General features: G+C 51.9%; 1 protein-coding gene across 1 annotated transcript in view; it reads left to right on the forward strand.

Moving 5' to 3' along the window:
* The first annotated feature begins 94 nt into the window (after positions 1–94).
* The window catches only part of Tspan14 (tetraspanin 14), a 27088-nt gene continuing 5149 nt past the window's right edge, over positions 95–22033 (forward strand). The window contains exons 1-5 of the mRNA XM_005407874.1: positions 95–192; positions 15430–15480; positions 16508–16654; positions 18819–18989; positions 20566–20691. Coding sequence (XP_005407931.1) covers positions 112–192; positions 15430–15480; positions 16508–16654; positions 18819–18989; positions 20566–20691 — 576 coding nt within the window. The 5' untranslated portion in view covers positions 95–111. The remainder of the gene's footprint in view (positions 193–15429; positions 15481–16507; positions 16655–18818; positions 18990–20565; positions 20692–22033) is intronic.

Raw genomic sequence — 22033 nt, forward strand, 5'->3', positions numbered from 1 at the left:
CTAACTCTGAGCCTTACCTTTGCTTTTTGCTGGGGGTAAGCTCTGGGGTGACAGTGAAAACTAAGCCTGCCCTCTTGCCATCCCTGTCTTGCAGGCCCTGCCTCTCAGAAGATGCACTATTACAGATACTCCAATGCTGAGGTCAGCTGCTGGTACAAGTATCTCCTGTTCAGCTACAACATCATCTTCTGGGTAAGTGCAGAAGAGTGCCTCTGTATAGAGTGAGTCAGCATTCTCCACATACTTGTGATGTCCAGGCCCTGAGGGGTAGGGGGGACTCCGGGATGAGGGTGGGCAGGCTCTGTGGGCTGGTCATGGGGAGCAGACTAGGGCTCTGCCTACCTCTCCAGATGCCTGTCTGCCTGTCTCCATCCCTGCTTTCGGAAGGCCACTTGGTGGGGGCAGCATTGTGCCTCATTGCATGTGACCATGGAGTGGGTCCTCCCTTAGTTCTGGGAGGTGACGATGGACATGGAAAGATATGTGGCCCTTGTGCTGATGTCCACCTGGGGTGGGGGCTGCTGTGCATCCACGAATATGCAGGAGATGGGTGACTTGTTTGGTTAAGAAGAGTGTCCTGAGGAGGAGCCTGGGGGTGGGACCCAGGAGGGTGAAGAGGTGGCCAGAGGGGCTGGGGAGAGAGCCCAGGCCAGAGAGACTGCAGCACAAAGACCTCAAGGCGGGGGTGAGCTTGGCATGTGCAAAGGACAAAGAGAGGTCCTCACAGCTGGGCTGAGTAAGGAGGAGAGGAGACCTAGGAGAGGAGACTCGGTCCCTCAGGGCTGAGCAGGTCTTGTGGGTAGCTGAAATGATTTTCTACTCCCCACTAAATAACTCTTGGAAGTTATGACTTAATGGGGTGACTGCGGAGAGGCTGAAGGATGGTCACACCCTGTTCGCTGGCGAGAAATTGGGGGTGGAATGGTAAGTCTGAGCTGTCTCTTAGCCATCTTCACGGGATGGGGCTTTCCTGTATGCGTAGCCATCATGGAAATGGAAGTCTGGGTCCTCGTCAGGAAGAAGAGGGCTGGGCAAGAGGAAGAGGGAGAAGAGGCAGGGTCTGAAGCTTGAGCCCCAGGTGCAGGGGCGAGTGGAGGAGGAGAGCAGCTCAGAGGTGCCTGGGAGAGATTGTCCCTAGGTGAGGAAGACGAGGGGACTGTGCAGGTGTAGAGGCCTCTCCGTTGGGAGGAGCAGTCTGCTGTGCCCAGTGTGGCACTGCAGGGTGAGGACGGCACCTGGGATGGTGAGGTGCAGTGGAGGCTTCGGTGGCCCTGGCTGGGACTGCTTCAGGCTCTGGTCAAGGGTAGGGGATGACACCCAGCTGCAGTTGGCCAGGGAGCCAGGGAATGTGCCGGGTGAAACGGTACTTGCTGACAGTTCTTCTAGAGTTTCTGTCCTGAAAGAGGACCAGGAAGTGGGGCTGTGGCTGACAGTGGTCAGGGCCTCCAGGGATAATCCTGTGCGTTTTGCCTGTGGGATTGGTCCAGCAAAAGGCAGGCACTGACCCTGTGCCAGAGGCTCTTAAACCACTCAGCAGGTGTGGTTCAGAGCATCTGCGTGGGACAGATGGAGGCAGGGACAGCTAGGCCATGGTGTCACATTGTGCTTCTACTTTGTGTCAGTGGTTCCTGTCTTGACCGGAATTCTTGAGAACAAAACTGGCTTACAAAACCTCTCTGCTTTTCAACCTTGATTTTATAGCATTGTCTCCTGGCGATTTATCTCAGCGTGATTGGAGTTTTTCTGTTCTGAAAGACAGGGTTTAGTGCCTTGACCTTTCACCAGGAATGTCCTCATTGCCCCTCAAACGGATTTGAGGTGGTTGTGTGTGTGTTAGCTTTCTGCACTGTGATAAGCCCTTGACAAAGGGAAAAGGCTTATCTGGGTTAATGCTTTACCGAGGAGCAGGTAGACACCCTGCTTTGGGCCTCTGAGGAATTTGTTTTTTTTTTTTTTTTGGTTTTTCTCCGGTACCGGGAACCGAACTCACGACCTTGCGCTTGCCAGGCAGGCGCTTTTGCCGCTGAGCTAAATCCCCAGCCCGCCTCTGAGGAATTTGAATGGAACAAATTATTTCATGGCCTGACAGCAAAAGGGGAGGAAAGGGCAAGGGCTCACCATCCCCTCATGGGTGCCTCTTCAAAGACCTGAGATTTTCCAGCTGTACTCTGCCTCCTGAAGGTGCTGCCCCTTCCCAGCAGTGCCACTTTTGGGGGCATCTGAAGGACAGCCATGGTGTTCTCTAGCTCCCTCCTTGGGGAGGACTGTGTCTTATCCTTACATGTAGGAGGGGAGCCTTCTGGTTCCTGTAGTATACCCCTGCCCCAGGCCAGATGTGATGGAGGGCCCCAGGCTAGGTGAGCAACATGACCCTTTGTACACTTGAATGCTGGATCTTGCCCTTGCTGCCTTGCTTGCAGGCATTTGTGCCTTGGCCTGGATGGTCACCCTGGCTTCCGCAGCTGGGGCAAACTCTTCTGCTGCTGCGGTCGAGGGCCCTGGTCAGATCTGCTTCTTCAGACCCACTTTTGGGCCCTTTGGAGGCTCAGCCCTCTTGCTTAGTAATACATTTGCACCCCAAATTCAGGCTGCGGAGCTTGTGAGCCCAGAGTTGTAGCACATGTGCTTGGTTGTTGGGGGCATTACTATGTGTGGTGGGTTGACAACTGTTGGTCAACTTGTAACACTCAGCTGAACTGAACCAGCATGGTGCTGGGTATGGGAGGCCCACCTGAGATTGTTGCTGGCAATAGAAGAGGCAGAACTAGAGAAGTGAAGCTATAGGAAGCTGTTGGTTTTCCTGAGGGAGTTTGTCATGCTGGCTTTCCTGATGAACTTGGCTGTTCTCGTTGGAGGAGGAACGTGGGATCTTGTTGTCACTGAGGATGGCTGTGGTACTTTTTGGGGAGCTCTGGTTCTTATTTTGAGCATCATTTCCTAGCTCCAGTTCAGATCTCTCAGCCTGCTGACACAGATCCTTCATCCCGCTGGCACAGACTTTCTAGCTTCTACCACGGACCTTTGAGCCTTCCCAGCACAGATCCATGAAACAGGCCTGCATGAGACACTGTCATGGGCTCTAAGCCTCCAGTTGGATTCATGGGTGGCGTTGTTAGGGGCTGTAGGTCTTTAGCTGGATTCATGCAGGACATTTCCTTGGGATCCAGGCCCTCAGGAAGATTCTTTGTCTTTAGTGTGTGGACAGATTACCTGCAATCTGTTTGTGTATGATTCTTTGAGTGGCTATTATAAATGATCGTATAAAATACGTGTTCTGTATTGTATTGTTTCCCCTTGCAAGACCCTAAGCTACAACACTGTGTTACTAGGGTTTTGCAGAACTGGGCGTGTGTGTGTGTGTGTGTGTGTGTGTGTGTGTGTGTGTGTGTTGAGTTAATCATTTTTCTGTCGGGGTGCACTGGGGCACAATTGGAGGGCACAGAGGCTGTGGACAGATTAGACTGCAAGTGGGAGGCTGGATGCCTGCTCCAAAGAGCTTCCCAGTCCCTCTTGCTGCATCCTGGAAGCATTTTTCCACCTTGTATACCCAGGGAGGAGTAAGACCGGAGGCTGAGGGGTGGGCACAGCCCTTTGGGTGATCTCGGGGAAGGAGCCAGGCTGCTGGGGACCATCATCTGGGCTGGTGTCCTTGATGAGCCTGGGGTCCGCTCATCACCTGGGCTGGTGTCCTTGATGAGCCTGGGGTCCCCTCATCACCTGGACTGGTGTCCTAGATGAGCATGGGGTCCCCCTGTGAACATCACTCTCTGCCTCACAAGATTGCTGGTCTATCAAGTCCTCACCTCTTCAGAGAGGATTTTTTTTTTAAATGGAGAAAACCGAAAAGTATGATGAGCCTCATGTTCCCGTCAACTGGCTTCAAAACTTACCCATTCACTCATGGCTGGTCTTACTTGATTTATGTGCCTTTGGATTATTTTGAAGCAAAGGCTACAGAGGTGATTTTGCAGTGCTAGATTTGGTGGTCTGCACACAGTGAGAGAAGAGCCGAGGATCCTGTCTTGCGATGTTAGGGAAACTGTTTGCAACAGAAGCATTTTGGGAGCACTGGCACTGTTTACTTTTTTAAAATCACTTTTTGGCTGTGCTAGACCTAGTGTAGAATCTCACTTCAGCTCAGGGGAATTTGAATCAAAGCCACAGTGAGATACCATCTCTGGCCCATTAGGATACCTGTTTAAAAAGCAAAAAGAAAATCCAAATAGAACATAAATGCTGGCAAGGCTATGAGGCACCAGTGCCCTGTGCACTGCTGGCAGGAGCCCATCGGATGGTGCAGCAGGATAGGAACAGCCTGATGGTCCTCGGGGAGCTCCCCAGAACTGCCACTGGGTCAGCAGCCCTCCTCAGGGTGGAGAGCAGGGTGTTGAGGTGTATGCACATCCCATTCATAGCAGCATTATTTACTGTAGCTAGAAGGTGCCCACTGTTGGTCAAATGGACAAACAAATAAAGCATAGGGTTCACATGCCACAGAGTCTTACGCACTTGGTGACTGTGTCTAGATGCCCCCCAAAGCTTCAGGTGGTCTTAGGTGGGGCTTTTCCAGAGGTGGCTGGACCTAGAGTGTGTGATCCTGGGATCAATTCATGGTGGAGCACTAGGCTCAAGAGCACTAGGATTAAGGGTGTGCGTGCTACCCACCGGAGTACCCTAAATAAGATAAAAGGAACAGAAAGAGGCTTGTCTTGCCCCTCTCTTGCTTGCTTGCTTTTGCTGCGTTCTGCCCGCCATGAACTGTTTTGCCTTCTGTGATGCCCCTCTGCCGAATCACCCTGCCTCAGAGCCAGCTGACTGTGGACTATGCCTTCACAACCATGAGCTAAATAAACCTTTCTCCTTTGACTTTGGGTGCTGGGTGTTTAGTCTCATCAGCAAGAGCAAAGGAAGGCAGTTAGGACGCGTGCTATGCCAGTGGATGAAGGTAGAGGACATTATGCTAAGGGAAATGAACATATAAAAAAGACAAGTACTTTTTTCCACTTTTAAGATATGTATTGTGTGATTCTACTCCTCTTATAAAACCATAGAGACAAAGTGAATGTTGGTTGCCAGGGAATGGGAGGAGGGAACAGGGAGTGTTTTTGTCTATTTGTGCTGCTGTAAAGGAAACCACAGCCTGAGGAATTTATGTACAGTAGAGGTCCATCTGGCTCAGGCTTGGGGAGGCTGGAAAGCCCGAGAGCAAGGGACCCCTTGCAGTGGCAAAGGTGGTGGAAGACATCAGTTTGTGAGAGAACAGGAGGGAGCCAGACTCGTGGTAACAGCATGAATTCATTCACAAAGACCTTACCTTCATCACCTCTTACAGATGTCAGGTGTCAACACCGTGCCACTGGGGACTCAGTTTCTAACACATGAATTTCAGGGATACGTTCAAACCATAGCAGGGAGAGTTATTGTTTAATGCATAGAGTGTCACCTTTGCAGGATGAGAGAGTTCTATACATGGTGATTTTGATGGTTGCCCCACACTGGATGTACTTAATGCCCCCAAACTGTACACTTAAAAATGGCTAAAATAGCTAGATTTGGTATCGCACAAGTGTAGTCCTAGCATTCTGGGAGGCATAGGCAGGAGGATCACAAGGTTGAACACTGCCTGGACAACCTAGTAACTTAGGAAGAACCTGTGCCAGACAAAAAGGGCTAGGGATGCGCTTGGGGCCAAGGCCTGGGTTCAGTTTCCCCTACACTCCCTTTGCAAAGAAGCTAAAGTGAGTTTTCAGTCATGCATATTTTCCCACACCTGGCCCAAAGAGGGAGGTTCCCTGAAGGAGCCACCGTGGCCCCTGTCTGATTCTTCAGTCCCACCTGCTTCCACAGAGTGAGTCCTCCTGAGTTGCCAAGTGGATTCTCCAGGGTATGTCACAGACAAAACCTGCAACTCCAGCACTGCTTCCCACCACATGCATGGACTTTAATCTGCAGATGCTGGGATGAAGCCCTGGCCTACATCTAGCTCAGAGTGAGGAACATAGATCCTTATAAAATATAACAGGCATCTGTTACACAGCAAGGAGAGTCCTGTGTTTGTTTTAACTGTAAAAAATGTTCTTTTAAGTGATGTTCTGCCATTGGCATTCTTAGTGACTTAGGTCAAGTCTGAGCCATGGCTTTCCTGCTTATTAGCTTTGGAGCCTAGTATGTAGCCTGTCTCTGACTGAGGAGGGAGCTGTGAACATTAGTGTCCTGTGGCCAGCATGACATGGCGTCCCTCCTTCACTAGCGGATGCCTCCTGCTGTTAGAGTGGACATATCATTTATGGTCCAAATCAGGAGACCTTGGAGAGTGACAGGTTTTTGAGAGTTCTGCCAGAACACAAGGTATGCTCCAGGCCTCTTAGCAAAACCAAGACCTGGTCACCCCATCTAAGAGAGGAGGCAAGGCCAGGGAGGGAGGCAAGCTCGCTTCCCCTCCTCCTGTGACTGCATCTTTGTGGGTAGTCTTGTAGTCTGCATGTGACTTTGACTGTGCTCCTCTTTGTAGGGGGTGTGTTGTCAACAGCACCAGCACCATGGGTGTGGTCTCTTATTTCTAGGCTCTTCTGACTGAGAACTGCTCTTTTTGAGCTGAACTCAGTGCAATTGAGTTTAGCAATTCTGAATTCCAGAAGCCTGATCCCTAGGTCTGAATATAGATGGTTTCTCTGTTTCAGTCTCCTGGTGATTAAAGCAGGTGAAAGGGAGAAGTCTAGCATATATGGTGGGAGTGTCGGGAAGGGAGGAAGAGAGGGAAAGAGAGAGTCAAACTTTGGTATTAGACTGGTTTGCATCTTGTTGAATTTAGTGCATGACACATTTTGACGTGACTATTTTGCTCCCGTGCTGTAAGGACAGATATGGAACCACTGCAGTGCACTTTTGTTTTCATTGCTGAAAGATGTAGTTCCTTTTCTTTTTGCATGGGAATTCAAGAGGGCCAGAACCTGCATCCAGGACGCCTGAATGTTCTCTGTGCCAGTCTCCACCACAGGTATGCAGATTTGTGTCCTGTGAGCAGTATCCTCGTGCTCCTGAGGTCTGCATTTCCACATCTGCATAGCCTGGTATAGAGCAGTCCCAGTGGCCACGTAGTCTTCCCGGTTGGGTTTTATTTTTTAAATTCCTATATTGGAGGCCAGGTATGGTGGTTTGTGCTTGTAATTCTAGGACTCTTGGAGCCCAAGGCAGGAGGATTGTAAATTTCAGCCCAGGCTGGGCAACTTAATGAGATATGTCAAAATACATTTTTTTTTTAAAAGAAAAACTGTCCTAGAATGTTGCTTGGTGCAAAGGCTCTGGGTTCAATCCTCAGTGCTGGGCAAAAAATCCTATATTGGCATTAGGTTGTTTTCAGTTTTTCATTATCCTAGATGAGGATCTACTGATTAGCTGTGGGTAGTACAGATTTTTCCTTTTGGGAAGGGAGGGAAGTCATTTGCCGAGACAGATTGCAGGAGTGAGATGAAAAGGGTCAGAAGATGCACATCGATTTGACCTACCTGGTGCGCTTGCATAGTCACAGTTGCTTCCCTAGATGGGCTGTCTTCCAGTTCACAGGAAATAGGCCGCCTTATCGTCTGACATGTTGGTATGCATCTTCTTGGATCTTGCTGTGGTAGAAGGTGCAGACTGCTGGTCAGAGACTCTAGGAGGGTAATAGGTGTGGCCCTAAGCTCCCCCCCTCAAGCATGGGTGAGGCTGGGTCCTGGGCATGCCCAGGCGGGGACACCCAAGGTGCTCTGTGGTTATCACCTGGTGCATGTGAGTATCGAGGCCTCACAGGCTACCTTGAAATCAAAGTAACTGGGTGTAAGTGTGGGTGTTGATGCCACATCCCTTGCTGGTACCAGGCAGCATGGCACGTCCTACTAGAGTGATCTCTCTTGTGGGCCAGTGTCTGGCTTTTGCTTGTATTTCTTTTTTCTTTCAGAAATCCTTTTTGAAGGGTCACCTCTGTGAAGGTGTAATTTCAATAGAATAACATTTACCCATTGTATAAGTCCAGTCTGATGACAGCTCAATATGCCACAGTGAAGATGTAAAGCATGTCTGTGGTACCGGTATGGCCTGTGCCTGCTGCAGCCCCCGTGGACCCTGCCGTTGGAGCACCATGCTCAGCTGACACTGTGTCTGACTGCCAGGCTTATTACAGTTCAGCAGTATTTTCCTGTTATTTTTATGTTTTTAATTGAAAGATTATTAAAGTTTATTTTTATTTTTAAAGATGATGGTTTGTAAAACATACGTAACAGAACATTTATCACTGCAGTTGTTTTTATTTTTTCTGTACTGAGGATTGAACCCAGGGCCTTCACACTGAGGTGCATCCAGTCTTTTGTCCTTTCTCATTTTTCATTTTGACACAGGATCTCACATAAGTTACTAAATTGATCAGGCCGGGCTCAAATTTGAAATCCTGGCTCAGCCTCCTAGAGTGCTGGGATTGAGGCATACACCATGTGTGCAGTTCAATAGTGTTGAGTAGATTCTCATACTTACACAATCATTATCCCTGTGCATCCAGTTTATTTCATGGAGTGAGATGTTTTATTACTTTCTCCTTTACTCTTGGGGAATATTTTACCTTTTTTTTTTAAGCTTCTGACAGTTTAAGATTATATTGCTGAATTTCAGGTTTTCTTCTTTCCTAGAATCAGTATTCAAAGCTGGTGCATCTTTCAGTTTCCTATGTTCTCATCTGGTTAAAATGTTGTGTATATGCATGTGATTTTTCCCCCTGCTCTCCAGGCTAACTTCACAAGTTTCTCTTTGTTGCTGAGTTGTGGGGTTTCTTTGTGTTGATTTTGTTAAGGAATCAAATCTGGGAATACTGTATTTCAGTCATGACTTTTTAAATATGTACCCCCGTCTTTATTTCTGGGACTTTTATTTTGCAGATCACTGAGGCTCTGTTAGTTTTTGTTTACTTTTCTTTTCCTTAGTTCTATGAGTTCTATTGCTTTGCTTCCACATTTACTGGTCTTTTCTTCCCTGGCATCTCATAGGCTGTAAATTCAGTTCTGTTGTTGTTTTTCTGTTTCTAGTGCTAGTTTGTTTTCCTTTTTTTTGGTACCCAGAATCAAACTCAGGACCTTGCGCTTGCCAGGCTGGTGCTTAGGCCACTGAGCTATATCCCTGGCCTCTAGTGCTAGTTTGATATGGGTCATTTTATCATTTATTTCTCTCATCATGTTTATATTTTCCTTTAAATCAATAACCACATTTACAGTATTTGTTTTAATATGTGTCTGCTAATTTCCTTCTCTGCCTCACCCTGTGCCCCTCTTGGCTGGTTTATTTTTCTTTGTTGTAAGTCACATTTTTTCCTCATGTCCAGTACCTTTTGATGGGACACTTGTATGGTTTTCCACCAGAATGCTTCCCCTAACATACGAAGTCTTTTGTGCCTGACATTTCTGTTAAGTTTTATGTGGGGGGATTCATCCATGTTGTTAATATGTAGTTGTAGATCATTCACTCCTGTTGTTTCATGAGGTTTCATTTGGGAATAGACTGTTTGGGTCACTTACAATTTGAAGCTATTAAAATCTGCTAAAGGAGTAGTATGGGGGTGTCCCACAGTTCAAGCGTGGAAGCTAAAGGATATCCTGCCTGTTGTCTGCAGGCTTGTATGGGTTGAGTGTGATAGTTTAGTGCTGGCTTGGCAGACCCTGCCTCACAGGTCATACCTAGTCTTCCTCATGTTTGTGAGCACACACCATTCACTTTCCCACCATCACTCCATAGTGAGAGGCTGCAACAGCTTACTCAGCATGAGGAGCTGAGGGTATTTCCTCCTTGGCCAATCATTGTCTCTGGCTTCTGTCCTCAATAGCAGACTAGGGTGCAGTTCCGTGACTGTCTTGCAGTGTGCTGCCCTGCCTCTGCCCTCCCTTGGATAACTGCTCTTCATGTTTCTTTCCTGACAGCCAGATTCCTGGGTGGGGTGGGCGTGTGCTCTGTGGCTGTGTTATCGGACAGCACAGAGGCAGCTTGGAAGTCACCCCTGGAGCCCTCTGCCTCGTCTGGCCCCGCCCGGTTCAGTACTGTGTTGAGAACTCCCTGGGCTTTGTTCTAGCCACCACCCTTCCGCAGCAGGAAGAGCTGGCTGTGAGAGCTCTGTGACCATTTCCCCTGGCTGAGTAAGAGGAGGCTCAGTTCAGACTTTACTGTGGGACCTTGAGGCAAGGTCCCTAACCCCTGCAGATGTCCTGCAACTCTGCCTCAGGCCAGATTGGGTCTGGGATACATGCCCACTGGCGTCCCGTCCGGCCACAAATTCAGTTGACTCTTGGTTTCAAGTGGCCTCAAGCATCTCTGATGTTCTCTGAAGCCTGGCCTTGGAACCTCCAGATCTGAGCCCACCATGGCTGTGGGCTTTCACTGGGCAGGTTAAGGTTTTAAAGCTGAGCACGTCCGCCCTTTGCTCCCTTTGCCGGTTGCCATACTGAGGCCCAGGAGACGGGTGGCTGCTCAGGGCCCCAGGATGAGTAGCAGTCACCCAGCTGAGGCTCAGGTCTAGTTTTTTCCTCCACCCTGCGTGGTTTTATTTCCATCACCCTTTGCCATCTCATTGGAAAAGCCTCTGGAGGCTAGCTATCACCAAACTCTGTACTACTGTAGTCTGTGAGGCCCAGTGAAGCAGATCCCTGGAAGGAGGCCTTGTCGTTAGATAGCTCGTGCTGGGAATGACGGGGCTCGGTACATCCTGAGTCTGCAGTACATGTGTGTCGCCCTAGCAGTCCCTAGGCCTCTGCCCTGCCTGCGGTTCCCTTGGGCTAGCTCCGTGTCCTGGGGTAAGCATGTCACCTATGAGTCCTCCTCCAGCCCTCCAACCTTCCTGTGACTAAGGAAGGGCATCCTGCATGGGGGAGCACGTAGCTGAGGAAGGTCCGCAGCCTGCCTGAGGTCCTGCTGCCGAGGCCTAGGGGAGTCAGCTGACTGGGCCTTGTGTTGGGCACCATTCTGGAATGCTCTGGGCACCCCTGGGTCACTCTTGATTTCCTTCTGCTTATCTCCAAGGCTCCATGGGAGGCCGACTGGAAGGGCTCCGTGTTACCGGAAGGGCTCCGTGTTAGCCTGAGTCATGGGGAATTGTGCAAGAACCAGACGCCTAGGGCAATGCCTAGAATTGTCTGCCTTGCTCTTGCTGGGGAGGCCTTTGGGGCCTGCAGGTGCTGCCTGTGTGCTCTCTCCCACGAGGCCAGAACCCCTGCGCAGAATTCTGCTTTAGGCCTGCTTCTCTCTCCTGCAGTCCCACAGGGCCCAGCCAGGTTTTGGCACTTCTGCAGGGACTCGATTCTGCTTGGGTAAAGTGCTACAGGCTAGCTTATGTGGTGGGAGGTTCCTCATGGCTTCCAGGACAAGGGAGGGCTGGCTGAGCCAGAGAGCCCATAAGGGCTCCTCTTGATTCCGAGAGGCATCGCATGAGGGGAAGGCTGATGTCGGAGCTTTACAGTAACCTCATGGAGGCCTGCTTCCTATCCCTGTGCTGTGCTTGGGATACAGTGGGCCTCCTTGCTGTAGTGTGGGTTGTTGGCTTTAGGGTTGTGAAGCTGGAAGCCCCTCAGTGGCACTTTCACCCTGCTGGGCTCAGGTATGGATCCCCCGCCAGAGGAGCCGGCAGCCCTCTGGCCAGTGGCAGGGGTGGCTACCCTGCAGGTGGGGAGATAACAAGTAGTCCAAGTCAGAAACAGAAGAACTTGGTTCTTAAGTCTGTCACCAGCCAGCTGTGTGGCCTTGGACACAGATGACGAAGTTGTTCCACAACATGAAAAATGAGGGTGAGAGGAACAGGTGCCTGAGGTGTGTGCGAGATGTGCTGTGCTAGCACAGTGTGTGGCACTCAGGAGGGGGCAAGGCTGCTGGCCCAGGTAATCCAGCAGTGGTGGCCGGATTGTGCTGGTGGCCAGGCTCCCTCTGGCTTGGCTGGAGTGGGGGCCTTCTTTAGGAGAGGTTCATTGAGGTTGTAGAAGGGGATCAGAGCAGGCTGCTCGGAGGCTGGAGTGCACCCAGCAGAGCCAGTGCTCCTAATGGCTGGCAGCTGGGAGTGGTGCCCAGCCTGACCCCACAGATATCTGCTGGTGGGGGTTTCACCTCAGGAAGCTGGCAGGGTATATGGTGAGCACCCCAGAGCTCTTTTCCGCCTGCATCTCCCTCACTGTAGTCTGTGAAATGTTGTCTAGTCCCCACAGTTCCTGTCTGGGCCAGTGTTCATTGAACCCATGATCTGCCATGTGATCAGTTCCTGTCTTCTGCTGTGAGCTGACTTCAGCTGTCTTTCAAGACACAGTGGGAAAAAGCTGGAGCTCTGATTCTAGGATCCCAGGCACTGTGAGAGCTGCATGCGGGGTTGCAGCAGTTGGGTTTGGGGGCCTGACGCAGGGGATGAGTCTGGGAAGGGTGCAGGCCGGCGGGAAAGCACACTGCCTCTGCTCTTCCTTGAGCATTCAAGTCGGCATGCTTTGGCAGAGCAGACCTTGCAACTGCTGGTCACCTGGGAGAAGCTTTGAGGGCAGAGAGGTGGATGTCGAGGATGGGGTACAGGGGTATGCTGTCTGTGTGTGTGGGTGCATTCTATGTGAGAGTTTCCTGGCAGCCTCCCCTCGCCTGACCACAGGATGCTGTGGTGCGTGGCTGGTTGTGCAGAGTGGGACCCCGGTGCAGGCGTGCCGTCAGCAGCCGTCATCTTCTGCTCCCATCCTGGCTGACATCACTGTGCAGTGCCGACCATGGACCTGGCCAGTGTAGCTGGCTCTTTCTCGCTTGACCCTGGGGAGTGAGGAAGGTCCGGACGTGTGCCTGGGAGGAGGGCAGAAGGACTGCAGGTCAGGAGTACCTGGACTCGCAGCCCTATGCTGTTCTCTGTGTCTAGGTCCTTGCCTGTGGTTGGGATAGAGGCCGATAGCTGTGAGGTCTGAGTGACGGTGACATTAGGGAGCGTATCCTCCGGGGATGGTAAGGGCTATCCCTGAGGAAGTGACAGTTGAGGACCCCTGAAGGACCATGTTGTGTGGGGGCTCTGAGGCAGGGCCGAGTGGGGGATGTCAGGGAGCCGTCTGGAACTGGCAGGGGCTGCTGCATAGCCCTGCGGGCTTCAGCAGAGTGGACAGTTTTTGTTCTGGATGTGAAGAGAAGTCATGGGGGCTTCTGAGAAGGGAATTACCTTATCACACAGTCACCTTTCACTATCTCCTGATGCTGCATCTATGGATTCAGCCGAGCTTAGATATAAAATACTTTTTAAAATCTGCGCCTATACTCAACTGTGGACTTTACCCATGTTCCCTAAACAATGCAGTATAACAGGTGTTTATGCAGCATTTACATTGTATTGGGCATGATGAACAATCTAGAGATGCTTTAAAGTCTGGAAAGATGGAAGATTAAATTAGGTTCTTCTGTGCATATACTGGGTCACTGATTCTAAGGGATTACAGTGTCTGAGGTTTTGGTGTCCAGAGGGGAAACTCTTCCTGGTTATCTGCAGAGCCTCCATGTTCCTGTCTTGGCAGCGGGCTGTATCTGTGGGGGCCAAGGCGCTGCCCTAGATGGAACCAACAGTGTCCCTGACCCTGCTGGATTCTGCTCTCAGATACTGAGGGGCAGCTGTATTTTTAAAAGATCACTGTTTGCACTGAAGCTTGGGAGGAGCCTCCTGCAAGTCCTGACTTGAACAGGTGATCGTGGACAGATGGGAACAGAGTCAGGAAGAAAACCGGTCAAATATGTGATCCATTTTGAAGGTAGAAGCAGTAGAGGGTCCTTGAGGGTTGAGTGTGGAACAAGAGAGAAGGAGGCAGCAAGCAGCAGGTGTAGTTGGGGAGGAGCGGGTGGGGTTGGGAGGCCCAGGCTTTCCTGGGTGTGGTGAGAGCAGAGTCTCCTCAGACTGTTCAGGTAGACCAGCTGCAGTGGCCCTAGGATGTATGGCCAGGGCCATGGCCACGCTGGAGGTCTGGCTCTGCAGGCTATAGATAGATGGTGTTTAGAGCTGTGGGAATGGTGAGGTCACCCAGAGGGCTCAGAGAGGGCAAGGGGCCCAGGGCTGAGCCTGAGGTTTATCAGCACTTGGATTGGAAAGAAAAGCCAAGAATGAAGGAAGGAAGACAGCCCCAGGGAAGGGGCGCTGGTGTCCTTGGGGCTGGGTGTATCAGTGAAGCTGGGGGTGGGGATAGGGGACAGGAGGTCAGATGGGATGACCTTCAGTGCTGGCTGGAGGGACATCTGCACTGGGGACTGAGGACTGGTAGGGTGGCGTCGCCTGTGGGCTGCTTTTCATGCTGTTGTGCAACCCTGGGGTGAGGAAAGGAAGTGGCCTCGTACCCCATCCGGAAAAGTGGAGATCTCATCAACTAGGAAATGGGTGTGGTGTGGGAGAAGCCCCACCCTGTTATTTATGATGAGGCACTGAAAAGTAGCCAAGAAATGCCAGTGTGGTGTCAAGTAGTCTACCCAGGAGGCAGCTTTGTTTGCAGGGCTCTGACAAGTCTGGGTTTTACAGAAATCCTCCCTGGCTTAGCAGACCTGGTGGGTGCCAGGTCAGGCTCAGGGCGCTTTCTCCTGAGTGAGCTCAGTGCCCAGTGAGGTCTGGGCTCATTCAGTAGCTCGTAACCCAGTGTTTCCCAGGCATCCTTGCGGCCCTGTGCGGAAGGTAGTGCCGCAGTGAGGAGGCTCAGTGCTGGCCAGCAAACGGGCTGGGTGGCTTTTCTGCTTGCTGTAGTTGGAGCCTGAGTCCAAGGCAGAGGTGGAGATGGGTATAAATGGTGCTGCTTCTGCTGCCACCGGCCTGGGAGGCGCCAGCTTAGCCCTCAGGAAGTCCCTGTCTCATATACTGGAACATGCTTTGAGATGACGGAACATGCTTTGAGATGAATGGGGGGCTGAAGCAGAGCCTGAAGAAATGACACACAGCCTGATGTCTCCACTCTGGGGTCTGCAGAACCCAGTCTGCTCTGAGACCCTCACCTCTGGTCTCTGGGTTGTGAGGCCCTCTGACGTGGAAAGGATTTGTCAGAAATTTGGGGAGGTCCTTCCTGGTTTAGCTGCAGAGCCTCTGCATCCTGCCTTGGTGTAGTGGCTCTGCCTGCAGGGCTGAGGTGCTGTTCAGACCGGACCAGGGGGCGTTCCTGACTAGCGGTGGACTCTGCTCTCAGAACCCCGTTCATTGGACGGGGTGGCGCATGGCTGTAATCTTAGCGCTCTGAGAGGCTGAGGCAAGAGGACTGCAAGTTTGAGCCCAGGCAGGGCATCTTAGCAACTTAGGCCCTGACTCAAATTAAAAATAAAAAGAGCTGGGGGAGGTCCTGGGTTTAAGCTCTAGTACCACCATCGAGCAAAAGCAAACAACGCAACAACAATGACATGTTCATGCTGCTAGTTTCTGACCTAACGTTCTTTCTTCCCCCCACCTACACATGTGCCCAGTTGGCTGGAGTTGTCTTCCTTGGAGTCGGGCTGTGGGCATGGAGCGAAAAGGTAGGTGGAGCCTCTGCAGGGATGGAGTGTCAGGCAGCCCAGACGGATTTATTCACCTTGAGCTGTCCCCTCCATTCTGTGCCTGCCACAAGCTTCTCCATGCAGCTGGGAGGGTCCGGGAAGCAGCCCCACTCTTGAACTGGTGGAGTCAGCAGCTTGTAGCCAGTGCTGGGATGGCCCAGTCTGGGCTTGAAGTGCTGCCTCCCTCCGACCTTCCTGCCCGTGGGAGCCAGGGCACTGTCCCTGAGCCATCCTGGTCTCTTGTGCTCTGGGGAGAGGGGACCAGGCTGTGTGGTCTGGAAGGACAGGCCTTGACCATGAGTCTGCGTGGTGCAGACATGTGGAAGAGGTGCCATCCCTGCCCCGGCGGGTTGGTGGTGAGGGCTGAAGTCCTTGTGGGGCCACAGAGAGCACAGGAAGACACAGCAAGGTGGGAAGGGAAGTGTAGCCCTGGCAGAGCCCCAGTCCTGGGCTCCATCCCTTCAGAGGAGCCTCCTTTTGCTTGCACAGGACAAGCACAAGAGCATGTAGATCTGTGCTTGTCCCTGCCCCTGCCATGCTCTGAGGACCTGGATAGGATCTAAATGCAGGAGCAGGGCACAGGGTCCCTTTGCTTCAGGGCCTGGCGCTGGAGCGACCGCACCTCACAGCACCACCGTGTGGCCACCTCCAGGACTGCAGCACTGCTACCTGGCCTCCTGTGCTTGGAGTCTCAAAAACTGCCCCTTGTGGTGGCCACTAGCCACCTATTATTACTTGCATTTACGTTTAAAATAATTAAAATGAGCACAAATGCAGGTCCAGGGTCTCCCTGGCCATACCCCTGAGTGGTCAGTAACACCTGTGACCAGTGGCTATGCAGGCAGCAGGGCAGTGCCTCGGAGCCCAGGGAGAACAGGGCCCCCGGGGAGGGTGGAGGGGGCTCAAGGAGCCGGAGCCACCAGCACATGGCCTCCTCAGACGGGGCCGCCAGTCCTCAGTACCCAGCCACCTGTGCCCAAGTGCCTGACAGCTGCTCTCTTGGCAGGGTGTGCTGTCCGACCTCACTCGAGTGACCCGGCTACACGGCATCGACCCGGTGGTGCTGGTCCTGATGGTGGGCGTGGTGATGTTCACACTGGGCTTTGCTGGCTGTGTGGGGGCCCTGCGGGAGAACATCTGCCTGCTCAAGTTTGTGAGTGACCGGGGGCAGGGGAGGGGGCATGGACTTGGCGGGTAGGCCCAGGTGTCCTCGGCTGGGGCGGCAGCAGGAATTGGCCTTTGGCACCCTGCTGCCTTGTGGAGAGCAGAGTTAGGTGTTCACAGGAGCTGGTGCCTTGTGCCAGGCACCAGACCTCTCTGGTTTTTAGTGCCTGAAGAAAGAGCTGGCAGGTGCCCACTCCTCCCTCCTTTGCCTTTTTTTAACTAATTAATTTTATTGGTATATTTTAGGCATACATAATAATCACATTCATCATAGGGAATTTGCCCCCTGCCTTGCCTTCATTGCCCAAAATTGCTTTTGCTATTCTATATCTCTTCTAGTTTCAGATGAATTTTAGATATGTTTTCTGTAGTTCTGTGAGATATGTTATTGGTATTTTGATTGGGATTGCATTAAATCTGTGTAACAGTTTTGGGAGTATGGCCAAAAATCTGATAAAAGGCATCTATGACAAACCAATGCTAAATGCACAGGAACTGGAAGCTTTCACTCTAAAATCAGGAACAAGACAAGGAGGTCCCCTATCACCACTCCTATTCAATATAGTTCTGGAAACATTAGCCAGAGAAGTTAGACAAGAGAGAGAAATAAAAGGAATAAGGATAGGAAAGGAAGAGGTGAAATTACCATTATTCACAGATGACATGATTCTCTACATAGAAGACCCCAAAAACTCCACCAAAAGACCTGGTAGATTTAATAACTAGATTCAGTTGTATAGCTGGATACAAAATCAACACTCAAAAATCAATAGCATTCCTGTACAAATTTCAAGCTGAGAAATTAGGGAAACCACACTTTTCAAAAAAGCATGCAAAAAAGTGGAATAGTAGGAGTCATGGTAACAAAGAAAGTAAAGATTTCTACATTGAAAACTGCAGTAGTCTGTAAAAGGATATGGAAGAGGGTATCAGAAAGTGGAAAGCTGTCCCTTTCTCTGGGGCAGGAAGACCTTCCCTTGCCTTTCATCAGCCCTCGCAAGTTCTAAAGGAATTGTTTGCTGCTCACCTTTGCCTTTCCTGTCCAAGATCAGATGTTGCCAGTAACATTAGGAAATCCTTTCCTTCCTCCAGGATGTATGAATCTGGACATGGAGTGCATAATCCTAATTTCCTGGCAGAACTGCAAGCTACTAGGAGTTTAGTTTTATATTTAGATACAAATGCGTTTTTAAATGCATTCAGTTAAAATTAAATAGCAGCTGGTAAGGAAAGCACATCTTTTTTCGCAATATATTATTTGTTGAGTTTATTAGGTCAGACCTTTTTTTCTGGGCATAATTTAAAAAACAAAGCACATTTTTTTTTTTTAACCTCTTAAAAATGCTATGGTTAGTGTGGCTTCCCAGTAAACAGATACACTCTGGAGGCCTGTGTATGTGAGTGCTTGCCTCCCCCACAGCTTTGGTTATGGCAAAGCTGCCCAGTGTCCTTTGAGGCTGTGAAAATAGACTCTGTAGGGCAGGGGCACCTTGGTGGGGTGGGGTGGACCTGTGGCTTCATAAGGGCCTAGAGCACACACCCTCACTTGGGGCCAAGGGCAGCCGTGCTTTGGGAGGGGTCTGACTGGCTGACCAGTGCTGTGGCACATGCTCACCTCCAGAGTGGATGCTGGGAACACAGATGACATGTGGTAACCTCAGGCAAGAGTGCACCAGGGAGATCTTCAGTTCCCTTGTCCCTAAAGTAGGGGCAGCAGGAGGATTTCTAGGGACTTGGGTGGTTGTGTAGGTGGCACATAGCCATTTGGTACCTGGGCACAGGCTCTGTCCACAAGCATCTGGTAGCCAGGATGGGGCGGGCACAGCTACTCAGTCCTGAGATGCGACCTCTATCTCCTTGCCGAGCAGGACTGCGTCCTTGGAGGTGAGTGGTAGTGGGTGAGGCCTGTTTGGACCCCGCACACATTTTCTGTTCCTACCCATGCAGCAAGTGACATGGCTGTGCTGGCATCGCCACTTACAGAGGGAGACAGAGTTGCCTGGGAAGTCCCTCACTAATAGTGAGGGACCCCGGGCCCATCTGGGATCTCACATACACATCTAGTGCTCTTTGCAGCAGGCAAGGGTTCAGGTCAGAGTGGTCAGGGCCAGGTTGGGTTGGTGGTGTGATGACCCCATCCATGTCTCCCACAGTTTTGCGGTGCCATCGTACTCATCTTCTTCCTGGAACTGGCCGGTGCTGTGCTGGCCTTCCTATTCCAGGACTGGGTGAGGGACCGCTTCCGGGAGTTCTTCGAGAGCAACATCAGATCCTATCGGGATGACATAGACCTGCAGAACCTCATCGACTCCCTGCAGAAAGCTGTAAGTGCGGCCAGCCGGCTCCCCAGTGGCCTGCTGCCCACAGTGCCATGTGCAGAAGGGACAAGATACACAGCGGGGCTTCTTGTCCCCCCACTGTGCTTCTTGTCCCTCACCGCTGCTTTTCTGTCTTGGATCAGTGCAGCTCTGCCAGCCACTTGGGGCCCTGGTGGGGATACCTGCTTGGCCAAGGCAGCAAGTCCAACAGTGCCAGGAGATACCTGCCTCAGGAGGGCGTGTGCATCCCAGGCTTCCCGCGCGCCCCCCTCTGCCCCCACCTCCCCAGACCAAAGCACATGAGCCATCTTCCGAGTCTCTTTCTGTCCTCTTCCTCTGGGACCTTTCCTTGCCTGTTGGAGAGAGCAGAGCTTCCTCTGCTGTGGGGATGTGACTCCTGGAACACATCCCTAGGGGGCTGATCCCTAGGGGGCCTGGACCACAGCCACCTGAGCCCTACCACTCCATCCTGTGCTAGGAGTCAGCTTCCTTAAGAACTCGATACATAACTTTATTTCCGAGAAGAAAATAAACTAGAATGCTCTAAAAATAACTATGCCCTGCTCTTTGGTTAACACTGGGATCCAGCAAAACCCATCTCTGTGACCAGATGTACTGCTGACCCCTGCTTACTGATGCAGGTCACCGGGCCCTGCTGTGCTCCTTGACCCTTATCACTGCTTTTCTGTCCGGCACCCATCCCCATTTCTGAGTTCACGTGGTTCTGGTTTACGGTGTTTTTGCTGCATTTCCTCACCACAGTACAGCCTTCTCCATTGCTGCCTTCTCTCAGAAACAAGGCTTCTGGGGGAGTTAGGGAGTGAGAGAGCTTCCTTGGGGAGACAGAGTAGGTTATCATTAGAACAGTTGGCATAGGAATGTGGGGTTTTATCTTTAAAATAGTGACAAAAAAGACACCGAAGACAGACGCCTGTGTTGTCGTTTGTTGGGTCTTCTGTCTCTGCCACACCAGCCTCAAGGGCAGGTCCAGGTGCCGGGGCTCCTTTGGTGGATGCCGTAGTTCTTCACAGCAATGCTTTCAGGGTGGAAGTCTGCTCTGCCTCTGCATCAGATAGTGGGAGCAGGGACAGAGGCCCTGGGAGGGGCAGAGGCAGATGCACTGCTGCCCTCCTCAGTTGGAGCTCTTCCTCTGGGTGGGACAATGAGCAGCTCTTTGTAAAGAGCTGTAAAAGTCACTGGGGCCAGTGTGAAGATCTTTGGAGACAAGGCTCACTGCCCCCCAAGGGTTCCCTCTGATAGGAGAGGACAGAGCCACACAGAAGGGCTTCACAGGACAGGAGGGCAGGCTGGAGGGTGTGGGAAGAAGGTAGTGTCTGGCTGAGAAGGGGCTAGAGCCAGCCCTGGGGGTTGGATGGAGACTGCGGACCAGACCGGCATCTACTTCAGGGGCTGCCTGTTTGTCAGCACTGGCAGTGTCTTTGTGTGCATGAGGTGCACTGTGGGCCTGGGTTCCTATCTGATGGGGCATCCTCACCCTGCCACACCTGACTGCCGCCCTGTCCTAGGTACCCCAGCCCCACTCCAGGCCTCTGATGCTGGCTCTGGGCATTTGTGATTGCAGAACCATTGCTGTGGGGCGTACGGCCCCGAGGACTGGGACCTCAATGTGTACTTCAACTGCAGTGGTGCCAGCTACAGCCGCGAGAAGTGTGGGGTGCCCTTCTCCTGCTGCGTGCCGGACCCTGCGGTGAGTTGGTCTACCTGAGTCCTGGGAAGTCACAGGGATGCTGAGGCATCGTCCTCACCACATAGGGTGCCAGGAAAATTAGGAAGAAAGGGGCACCCAGCCCTGAGCAGCCCCCAGGGGCTGTGGAGTGCAACACCTTCTAGGCAGTCTCCAGGGTGGAACATTTTTTGTGTTCTTTCTTCTTCACCTGTTTTCATTCCCTGTCCAAGGCCCAGGTCCTTGGAGTTCCACAAACTGGGCTCTTGTGGGATGATGTCCCAAAAGGAGGGCTAGATTTTGCCTGAACAGAGCCTGAGCAGAGCTGGCCCCTGGCAGCTGTCTACATGGCCTGCTGATATCCAGTGCGTTTAGCAGACAGGACACTGCCTCCACTGCTGGGCAAGGTCTGGCCCACTGTTGTGTATGACCTGCAAGGCAAGGGTGCTTTGAGCTGTTTTCAGATGGTTTGTGTTAGGGAGCTGGGGATATAGCTCAGCAGCACAAGCACCTGCCTGGCAAGCACAAGGTCCTGAGTTGGATTCCTGGTACCAGAAAAAAAATGGTTTGTGTTAGTTAGCTTTCCATCCCTGTAAGGAAATGCTTAGATAGTACTTAGAAGAGGGTGATTTTGGCTCACAGCTTTAGGGTTCTAGGCCACAGTCAGGCAACCCTATTACTCCTGGGCCTCTGGTGCGGGGAAGGAGGATAGGAGGGAGCGCATGGCGGAGCAAACTGTACACCTCATCTCCAAGAAACAGAAGAGAGAGGGCCAGGGTTCTGCTGCCCTTGTGAGGGCACAGCGACTTAAGGGCCTCCCCCTAGGCCCTGTGTCCTCTGGTGCTGTCGAGGACCAGGCCTTTGACACATGGACCCTGGGGAGGCATCCATGACACAAGCTGTGTGTGGTTGAAAATCAGATGGGTAGGATCTTGTGACACGTGTGAGTCTTGTGCAGTCACACTTCAATGTCCGTGCAGTTCTTGGAAATAGAGCCACACCAGTGCCTTCACAGCTCACTGTCTGCTCCCTGCCTTGGAGGCAGAGTTGCACTGGAGACTGGGTTGAAGGACTTGCTGCCTCTGGTTGGAGCGTATGCAGTGATGGGACTGGTGCAGGTCTGCTGGTGTGTGCTGTGATGGGAGTGATGCAGGTCTGGTGTGTGCTGTGATGGGACTGGCGCAGGTCTGCTGGTGTGTGCTCTGGTGGAACTGGCGCAGGTCTGGTGTGTGCTGTGATGGGACTGCCGCAGGTCTGGTGTGCGCTGTGATGGGCCTGGCACAGGCCTGCTGGTGTGTGTTGTGATGGAACTGGCGCAGGTCTGCTGTGTGTGCTGTGATGGGACTGGCGCAGGTCTGCTGGTGTG

The sequence above is a fragment of the Chinchilla lanigera genome, unplaced genomic scaffold, assembly GCF_000276665.1.
Source record: "Chinchilla lanigera isolate Chin_1 unplaced genomic scaffold, ChiLan1.0 scaffold00109, whole genome shotgun sequence".
Lineage (NCBI taxonomy): Eukaryota > Metazoa > Chordata > Mammalia > Rodentia > Chinchillidae > Chinchilla > Chinchilla lanigera.